We start from the raw sequence: 10,321 nt of genomic DNA, 5'->3' as shown, positions 1-10,321 counted from the left end.
ACATCCGGGTGACCATATACTTATCGTAATGCCATTTCAGCAATTCATTGCGAAATCCTGACGTCAACCAGACCCAGCTGAACACAAGCACATGTGGAACGACCAAGGTCCGGTCCCCAATTCGTTAGTGAATTAATCGCGGCTTGCAGTTCTATCCCGTCCTTTCTGTTTAGTATGACTCGCACGTGGCGAGCGTTAATCATTTGTTGGCGTTCTATCACAATAAAGTTTACTGGTGATTGTTTTTGTTTAACGTAAATAGATTTCAGAGATTTAAAAGGTAGCACAGTACTTTTTATTATAATTAAGCGGCTTTGGTACCAGTGGCTACTCCAAGATTGGCTGTCGTGGCATCAGAGCCCCGCCTTTCACAAGACTCATTGACAAAATAAGCAATGAATTAAAAAAAACTCATGTATGAACTTGAACGTGTTTATTTTGACTTCTCTGGGAACTTCGTATAATGTGTGTAAAATAATGCTACGACATTTGCGTGACATCAAGCCGGGTCCAATTTCCCCCTGTATGATAGCCCTGTTCCATCTAACGGATTGTCTAGCTTGTAGAACGTCGGGTGCACCGTGACTCTGCAATAACAAGATTTACAAGATTAACGTGGGGAGGGGGAATGATGGTGTATGATGGCGTGGAGTCGCCTTTCTTATTTTCTACATACACTGTCGCTAAAGCATCGCCTGGCAAGTTTGAATCATACTTTATCATATGATTTGCATTTTGGCGCCAAATTGCTGCGAATTATCAAATTAGCATTGATACACGAAATAACGCCACGCAATGGTATCCATATTTCATCACATAACAATCCTAGGTTCTAACCATCTCTGTCTACTGGACGTAACAGGGCTATTACACGAACCAATCAAAGTACCTCTTGATCAACAGGCTGTGGGTCAAGGTCTCTCTTCGTTGTCCGTGCATGAATTCAGACAGGCTTCCGTTGTTTTTCCGCCCACCTATTGACGTGGCCACTGATTCAAGCCTTCAATACATCCCTCTTGATGTTGTTGTTGTCGTAGTGCGTGTCATGTACGAGCACCCGTACAAGATCAATGCCAGAGCACAAACCCGGCTTTACAACTCAAACACAATAGATGTTTCGTCACAGATTTCCTCGGTTGGCGTTTCGGTGCGAGCGGACTTGTTGCCGGCATGATGCCCCAGTGTTATCATTAAGAACATCAGACCGGACAATCTTATCTATATTTCTACTGTTATATAAAATCTCACATCGGCGGACACTAGCAAAGCATCGAGAGCCACTGACCAGTCGGCAGTAACGTACAGCGTCCGCCTACGTGTATACCTGTGTAACCATGTCTGAAACAAGAGACGATTTTGCTTTTCTCTTCAAGTCGGTAAGCAAAGAGTACCCCGACCCTGTGCAGACACACATAACCGGTATGTAATATCAACATTATCTTAAGAAATAGTCATTCCCTTAAAAACACACCGAATAATAATTTTAGCTTTATAAAGATTTTCCGTCAATACATGTCGTTTTTTTTATATGCTATCTTATTTTCGTGGCAAAGCACATAGTGATACTGCCAGTACCGTCAATTATCGCTCTGCACCCTGACTTTGACTCATGCTACCTCTAATTAAAATCAACACTTGACTCAATAACCTTTCAATTAAATGTCTTGCTTGTTATTTTTTTTTTTTTTTTTGCACGCTGTTTGAGATTGTATAGTCTCGCTATGGGAAAGGTAATGTTCCATTCACGGCCTGCACAGTGATAACTTTCAGCCTGTATTTGGAAATTCGGTCAATCGAGCTAATCGTGATGTTGAAACTGGTGCGATACGATATAGAACAATATATATGTTAATGAGAATGTATGATAACTGTCGACGTTAATTGTGTTTGCCTAGGGTTCGCGAAAGTAGACAATGAAATATACTGCGTCAATGATCCGTAGTGTCGCGAAAAAAAAGTTAATAATACGAAAAAAACAACTTAAGTCCGCAACATCCGGGAATCAGGGTTAAGCTGAGAATATATAGTTAATATATTATGTTTTATTCATTTGTTTTATTAAAATAATGTAATAAGACATTTACTGAAGAAGTGTAAGTATTTCCATGACCTGCCTCACCTCAGCTAACCCTAATAAAGCTGTCATGTCATCCAGGGAGGCGATCATCTTATTGACTTTTTAACGAGAAACCTAACACTGCCCTAGTTTTGCATCAGCAAGTGCATTGTACTGATGTATAAAGCTTGCCTACTGCCGTATATTGAGACCATTCAGCGCTGATTGATTAGTTCGTTTTAAACTTGGGAAGCGAGTACGTACGGATCACGAATTTAAAAAACAAACAAAAAACAGACGCTGGGAAACGTGTATCGGGACTCCGTACTAATGTTTGATGTTGTTATATTTCATCGTCGCAGTTATCGTTGGTATTGCCTATCCACAGAACCACCAGTAATATGACGCATGTTAACGCATACATGTTATGTTCATTGAACCTAAATGAAATTTTTGATACACATCCAAAATTAGAACAAAACATATTCTTTAATCATGTTTTTCGAATTCGATGCAATGCAGTGTTTTCACTACGAGTCGGAAAACAGTACAGCACAAGGACAAAGTGACACCATCAATAGTTCAGTGACGCGCTGCTCCAAGAAAGAAAACAACCCAATTTGTTTACGGCGTTATTCGTGATAACAACGTGTAGCAATGGGAGCTTATAATGGCATAGGTATTAATTTCAAAACAACCTTCTGACAAACTTGCATCGAATCATCAAAACCAAAACGAATTTTTCCGCTGAAAGAATTGCAAAGAGCGAATAATTAGGACAGCTTGACCGCAGAATGTGTGCGATTCAAATGCTTATAGTGGAAGAGATCTATTTTATTTAAACGCGGCCAGTAGAATGGCGACCTCAATATCGCGTTACATGAATGTAGTTCGTCTTTATAGTGCGACAAATTATATTGTCAGGGGTGCCGCTCACACTGATTTGATGGAGGGCAACACGTGCAGGCTGGGACGTATGGACATCAATCGATTTAAGTGAACTGTAACGGTGTTAACGACCGCCCTTAGACATCACCAGTGCCATACGGGTTTCCAATCTTTCACAATGCTGACGAGGCCGGATTGCATTGTCCACGTATATCAACCACAAGTAGTAGTTATCTACGCCGAATTCATTGTATATGGTTTCGGTGGGTGAACGAACAATACCGGGGCAACCTTGTAATATATCCCTACCTGTTGTCCAATACTTTACTATAGTTCAACGGATTGTGATAAAAGATATATTTAGAACTTGGTTCTTTCATGCGTCTATTAACTTGGACTTGATACTTGTCAAGGATAAACTTTTCTATTGTACGCACAAACAGGCGTGGAGGCTAGACGTGACATGTAATGAGCTCTTATTGAGACGCACATCGATTTTAAACACTGTTTTATACAGAGGTGTTTATACGGTGTAAAGTTAGTAGCTAAAATTCGTGGTTGGCGATACAATGAAATTACTGTCATTTGACTTTCAACGAGCTGCCTCTGTATTTTATTGGCTGTGTTGTATTCCTGACTCGATTTCTGTATCAACAATTCCATCTACGTCACCTCTACATGATGCAAAACATCGCCCTGTTCGATTTCACACTACAACATCATCACGCGATGATGTGTATGTTGAACATGAGTGTTATCGCTCCCCAATACGAATATGAATTTATGCTTCAACAAGCGTGCTACATAATGATAACATGCGCTACGTTTAATTTTGTTATATTTTGTATGTATATATTTAAAAATGTTTGATCCTGTGTGAGGTAAAAAGAAAAATAAAGCAGTACCTTTAACACATACACACTATCTGTGACTTGGTGGGACCACATGGTCAGACACACCTATGATGTAAGAACTCTGTCGGCTTTCCTTTGTGGCTTTTAGGCCAGACAGTGTGACAATAGGTGATTTACCTATCGGAACAATTACACATTATGTGTGCAGTACGCTCTCTGGGCGTTTGCCAATTATGCCAGACAGGGCAGTGCTCCACGCTTCAGACGCTACGTGTTGTCTCATACACAGACAACTATATGATATGATGATGATCAGCTTTATTCAATGCCGTCGCCGTGCGAGGTGTCTGACTGCATTGGTAGCCCATACGTGTACACACGTAGCGGTTACCAATGTACTCGCTCAGTCGTGTGGCCCAACCGTTGAGGCAAAATTGACGGCGGTGTTTCATACACAGGACGTTAGTGTTTCACTTACAACGCAACATTTGTGTACCCATGATGCATTGTATACCCATGATGCAAAGCGATGACGATCTCAGTCGGCTCTTGAACGGAAAATCAAACACGTAAACACAAATTACTCCAAAAGCCAGTGGCGGCGACACAGGGGGGTCGCCCCTCTGATAAAAATGTGGGGGAAGGGAGGCGACCCTCCAAAATCAAACTGAAACCCCGGTTGTGTCAGCAACATGTGTCCCTGAAAATGCAGGAAATAGCGTCTTACATGGTCTAGACTGTTAAGGGGGAGCATGCCCGGACCCCCTGGTAAGGTTGGTGAGCAAAGTTTCGTGTCGCCGACTCTGAAAGCTTCGAAGTTCCCTCGTGAGATTCTTCTCTAATTTACCATTTTGTATATCGAAAATGTGTGTAGGTAGCGACGGCATGTTACAATACGGTCATACCAGAGCGGGAAACAGATTCACATGAAGCTAGTGACCGAGCAATTTGTCAGACGCACTACAAGTATTTCATTCATCCTCGTTCACGTCTGGTTTTTTTATATTCACTTCTGCTATCTGTATATCAGTCTCACCGCGGTTTGGTTGCGGAAAATGTTTAGAGGCAGCACTAATCACGATTTCCAGTCGTTTACTGTGAATGTGGGAATGCAGAAGCCGGTGTAGCAAGCGAGAAAACGGAGAAAAATTAACAATTATATACGAGGTGTATATTTATTACAAATGCAACCCTTTCTTGTAATACAATGGAGACCTTCTTAATAGGGCGGCAGTCGTCGTGCCGCGTCTTGTTCGATATGGGACTCATAGCGACGTATACAACGCGTGTAAAATACACTTTATTTACATGAAAATCGAACACGCGCTGCGCGACGACCACCGCGCTTTAATATTGGTGGCGCGGGGAACAGATTACGTGTTTGTTTCTAAAATACTGAACGCGTTTGTGGGTCACTTTATTTTGGAGTCATCCACGTTCAATGTACTTTTAATCTGCGACTGAGCAGTGAATACATGCGCTAAGTGAACAATGCGGAGAGATCACGTGACTGATATGATATCGCATGAGGGTAACGACAGGTTACGTACGCCACATCCCAAGTTCATAACCAAGTGCGATGTCCCAGAAGGGGTCGATCATTTGAAATAATGAGGGTGCCGGAAGGTTTTCAAGCAGGACACTGAGGAAAAATGCATACACGGTATTGCTGGAAAATAATTCCAGAAAAATAAAATGTACAGCTAAAGCAACGCCAATATATGACTACACAGATTCCGCTCTTCCATCCACCCCCTGTCCCTGTGTCAATAAGATTTTGTCTTTTTTATAAACCTTTTATTCATTACTTATTTTTAATAGCACATTGCTTAGTGACGGTATTAGTCGCCGCTCTAAAATTACACTACGCTGACACTAATAAATGGGATCGGGTGATGTCGTTCTTCTTCGGGGGATTCAATTATCGGAAAGGAGAGGTATGATTCAACCCCGCAAATAACATGTGTTCTGATTATCTCATTCAGGCACAATTCCTAAATGGTTGACGGGGACCCTGCTAAGGAACGGTCCAGGCAAGTTTGAAGTTGGCGATGAACCGTACAAACATTGGTTTGATGGACTGGCGCTCATTCATCGTTTCAGTTTTCACGATGGCCAAGTTACCTACCAGAACAGATTCCTAAGAAGCGATGCCTACAACAAGGCCATGAAATATAACCGTATTATTTTGAGCGAATTTGGAACATTAGGAATCCCAGATCCTTGTAAAACCATATTTGAACGCTTTGCCACACATTTAGTTCCGCTGAATATCACGGACAATGACTTGATCAATGTCTTCACTATCGGCGATGAGATTTATGTCAACACAGAAACTTGCTTTTTCCGCAGAATATCGAATACCGAGACTCTTGAATTTGACAAAAAAAGGGTAAGTTGCAGATCAATAATGAAATATTCCTAGGGTACCACTCTCTTTTGTACCATGCTATTTACGTGGTACTATGTCTCTCTCAGCCTGACATGTAGACTTGAGTAGAGTAGGCCCTCGCCGGCCGAGCACCGCAGAGGGCGCAACTCACGTGACCTCACCAGGCTACGTCTCTTTCTGTGGTTTCTTGTAAACCTGTAATCTATTCTGTTAAACTATAGAGAGTGATAGTCAGTTTTGAACTTGTATAAAAATGGGGACGAGGTGAGATATATTTCTATAAATCGTGCTATAATTACTATATTTGTTGTTACAGATCAACCAATTCCGAACGCTAGGTGTGCTCACTGCGTCGGCGCACCCACATGTTGACAGAGATGGCACTACTTACAACATGGCTTCGTCCTATATGACCGGGAGCTGTTATAACATTGTGAAATATGGCAAAGGTAACTGAAAGACAACGACTCGTAGTTATTTCCATTCGTTTATAGTGCACAGTATTAAGAAACATAATAGGTTTTCTGAGTTTACTGAACTGTATAGGTCAGTGCCTTATGACGTCATGTGTCATGCAAGGCTACCATAAGGCTCAGTGACAAAAAATGACGCATGCGTATCGAGCTCCCTGTCTGCTGCCATATTATGTTATAGCACGTTGAGTAATTATGTTATTTCTTATTTTTCAGAGAGTTCGGATGATCCGTCGAAAAATGCCGAAATAATTGGAACAATTCGCGCCAAACACTGCCTTAAGCCTTCCTACTACCACAGCTTTGGCATGACAGAGAACTACTTCATATTTTTGGAACAACCATTATATATCAACCTCAAGAAACTCGCGACTGCGCAGTTGAGAGGTTCTGCCATCTGCACGTGTCTTGAATTCGACAATAACGCTAAGTCCTACTTCCATCTAATGGAAAAGAAAACCGGCAAGAAACTATCAATTGAGTACGAGGCTGATGGGTTCTTTGGCATGCACGTCATAAATGCGTACGAGGATGAAGGACACGTCGTGTTTGATATGTGCTGTTACCATGACGATGAATTGATCACTAAGTTTTACCTAGACTATCTGCGCAATGGAGACCACGAAGGAAAGCGCCACTTCAGCCCGTCATCAAGTATGCGTTTCGTCATGCCGTTGCACGTAAATCTTGTAAGTGTTATTTTAACCATAGCTACAAAGTGCGCCCTCATATTATACTAGTAAGTTTCAAAAGTGTCGCTCGGAGGGTACGTTATATCCCCCGAAATCCTTCGGGATTGACCAATATTTCTACCGGAGTACGCTCGAATGTTTTTGATTGATATTTTGTTCTGTTTGTTGAAAAGAAAATGCAAGTTATTTCTGTCTGAGTGAATTCTGTTGCGATCAATTTTTCTTACCGTGTTGCCTCAAATAGTTTTCTCTGCGAAATACACTTTCTGATTCCAGCATAGTCCCCTCATCAGGATAAAACTGTGCACCCCAACCATGTTTGAATATCAGACCAATTACTCGCTGGGTGGGGTTAATATTGGTAATTTTATTATGTTTGTTTAATGCAGTCGACGACCCCAAGAGGGCGCAATCTGGTAACATTAAAGAATTGCAAAGCAGTTGCGGTACTGCAGAAAAACGGCACGGTACACATTACACCAGAGAAGATATCCGAAGCCAGTAAGTATACATAAAACAACTTGTTTTCTTTCAAATAGCCCGGCATAGCTCACTTTCGAATCCGGGGGTCCCTATCGTGATTATTACAGTGAATCTTTTTTTCCGGGGAGTTATGAGTGTCGGGGAAAAACGCAGAGAACATGCCCACATTGGGAATCTCTGTGAGGAGGGCCAATTGTAGTGTTTTAATTATACAGAGTGACCTGCCTTCAACTGATTATAGCAATTCACTATTCAATCGTACCACGTGCTTACATATACCCAATCAACGTTTCAGTTACTGATATGCCGAGAATAAACTACGACAAATGTAATCAACGACCGTATACATATTATTATGGTGTAGCTGCCTGTAAGCCCGGGGATTTCACGAACGGGGTAAGTGCGCTACTATGTACTCTAATAACACGTTGGCGGCGCTGTGTAAAGATGGGTTCAGAGCGGAGTTCAAAGTGATTGACATTTTCTGTTTCTCCTACAGCTCGTGAAGGTTAACGTGCGACAGAAATCATTTGAGCTTTGGTCTGACGATGACTGCTATCCATCCGAACCTGTATTTATCGAGTCTCCGGGCGCTGTAATGGAAGACGACGGTAAGAGCGCACATATAAATCCTGACTTCGATATAAAAATGATCGTTGAAAGGTTTATTAGACAAGTTTATCGTAGTAGCCTCTTGACCGGACACAGCTATTTGTTGGGGGAGGGGGTTGCATTACAGTTAAAAATGTGCGTTGTTTTTGGTCAAGTTAATATACATCATCTCTACTGAGATGCCTCCATTTTAATTGTGCCCTCTAGTGGCTAAACGATTCAGCGACGTAATTGGATAAATGTGGAGCAGCGGACGAGTGTCGATGTTTTGAATATGTGGTTTTCAGTCAGTAAAAATATAGTTTTTACAGAGATCACCAAAAAACGATCAATATACGTCATTTTTACGTCACATGCGCGTAGCATTGCTAGAGGGCGCGATAGCTTTTGCTTATGCATTATTCATTGTTAGATGATAAGCTGAAATTTACATCATGGCGGTTTGTGTTATTTTTTTCAGGCGTAATCGTTTCAACAGTCATCAACACACGGAAGAGGTCGGCATTTCTATTGGTGTTGGATGCCAGCACATTTACAGAGCTAGGTCGAGCCAATATTCCTGATGAAGTAGAGTGTCCTGTTGGATTCCATGCAATGTACCTGTCTAAACAACAAACACAGCTCGCTAATCAATCGCACAAACAGAATGGACTGCCATCAGTGTAGAATGCAGCTTAACAACGTTACGTTAGAACTAGAACCTTCGCTGCTTTGCTGAAAGCAACTAGCGATTCCATCATTAATGTATTACACTCATATTGTCTGCTTTTAATTCTATAAAATCCGTTGGGAACACTCTAGTTTTGCCACCTTTCAAACCGGACAAAAAGCGGCAGATAATCCGTAGTACTTACATGCACACGTGACAGGTGTCTCCCATGGTGCAACGCTTCCGGTCCGAGAGAGCTGCGTATATTAGACTACAGGTGGCGTAGTTGCATGAAACGCGAACACAGTATAGGGTATAATGTGCAATAAGTTAGGGGTGCTCACTTACAAACCTCTAGATATTTTGTATTATAGTTTATTATTATAAACGGACTTCTTGTAGAGTGATATGCGAAATTAAGATTAATATTAATCACAACCTGACAAATATAACCGTGCCTTCACCAATATAAAATATAACCACATGTCAACTGACGTCGTCAAGCGTTTGCGCCCTCTTGTGGCAAATATTCACATTGTATTTGTTTTCTTCACGAACATTCAACACTATTTTACCGAAAAGTTCAGCTATATTATTGGACAAGTTAATTTTACATCCAATGATATATACTTTGGTTAACTGAATTACTACAATAGTAGTATATATATATACACACACATATGTATTTCCCATCAAATAAACTTTACTACTGTATTCTGTAAATGTTATTAACATCATTATTTCAGGGTGATTTCTTTGATACAGTATTGGATGGTCAGACCATCCTTTATGAAATAAGCTAGTACACATATTATCCAAAGAACATGGGGGTTGCGAATTGCCAAGCGAAGGCAAATCGATCACATGCTGCCAAAATATAAAAAAAGTATTTTATAGGTGATTCACATATATCCGTCAGTCCATCAATCTGTCCATCCATCCATCCATCCGTCCGTCTATCCATCCATCCATCCATCCATCCATCCATACATCCATCCATCTATCTATCCATGCATCCATCCAAACCAACCAAGTACCCACCCACCCACCCACCCATCCATCCATCCGTCCGTCCGTCCGTCCGTCCGTCCGTCCGTCCGTCTGTCCATCCATCCATCCATCCATCCATCCATCCATCCATCCTTCCTTCCATCCGTCCGTCTGTCCGTCCATCCATCCATCCATCCATCCATCCATCCATCCATCGGTCCGTCCGTCCGTC

The 10,321-nt window shown here is 41.6% G+C and overlaps 1 protein-coding gene and 1 long non-coding RNA gene across 2 annotated transcripts; one reads left to right on the top strand and one right to left on the bottom strand.

Annotated features, from left to right (window-relative positions):
* Nucleotides 1–272: 272 nt before the first annotated feature.
* LOC144357975 (uncharacterized) lies at nt 273–974 on the bottom strand. The gene is made up of 2 exons (XR_013421775.2): nt 890–974; nt 273–587 (listed from the first exon to the last, which is right to left on the bottom strand). It is a non-coding gene; the product is annotated as an uncharacterized LOC144357975 (long non-coding RNA).
* Nucleotides 975–1,281: 307 nt separating this feature from the next.
* On the top strand, nt 1,282–9,822 carry LOC100374086 (carotenoid-cleaving dioxygenase, mitochondrial-like). Its single transcript, XM_078011994.2, has 8 exons — nt 1,282–1,419; nt 5,784–6,190; nt 6,507–6,639; nt 6,880–7,352; nt 7,745–7,856; nt 8,134–8,234; nt 8,338–8,449; nt 8,911–9,822. Exons 1-8 carry the CDS (start codon nt 1,335–1,337, stop codon nt 9,114–9,116), a joined length of 1,629 nt encoding a protein of 542 aa, XP_077868120.1. The 5' UTR covers nt 1,282–1,334; the 3' UTR covers nt 9,117–9,822.
* The last annotated feature ends 499 nt before the right edge of the window (nt 9,823–10,321 follow it).

The sequence above is a fragment of the Saccoglossus kowalevskii genome, chromosome 15 (genome assembly GCF_978046115.1).
Source record: "Saccoglossus kowalevskii chromosome 15, keSacKowa6.1, whole genome shotgun sequence".
NCBI classification, from domain to species: domain Eukaryota; kingdom Metazoa; phylum Hemichordata; class Enteropneusta; family Harrimaniidae; genus Saccoglossus; species Saccoglossus kowalevskii.
Note: the sequence above shows the minus strand (reverse complement) of the source record. Positions and strands in the feature narration are given on the sequence as shown.

What these genes read in the sequence shown, in the direction of transcription:
- LOC100374086 (XM_078011994.2), top strand. Translation starts at nt 1,335, where the DNA reads ATGTCTGAAACAAGAGACGATTTTGCTTTTCTCTTCAAGTCGGTAAGC. An exon ending in TTGAATTTGACAAAAAAAGG is followed by an intron (nt 6,191 to 6,506) that starts GTAAGTTGCAGA and finishes TTGTTGTTACAG; the next exon opens with ATCAACCAATTCCGAACGCT. An exon ending in CGCTGTAATGGAAGACGACG is followed by an intron (nt 8,450 to 8,910) that starts GTAAGAGCGCAC and finishes TATTTTTTTCAG; the next exon opens with GCGTAATCGTTTCAACAGTC.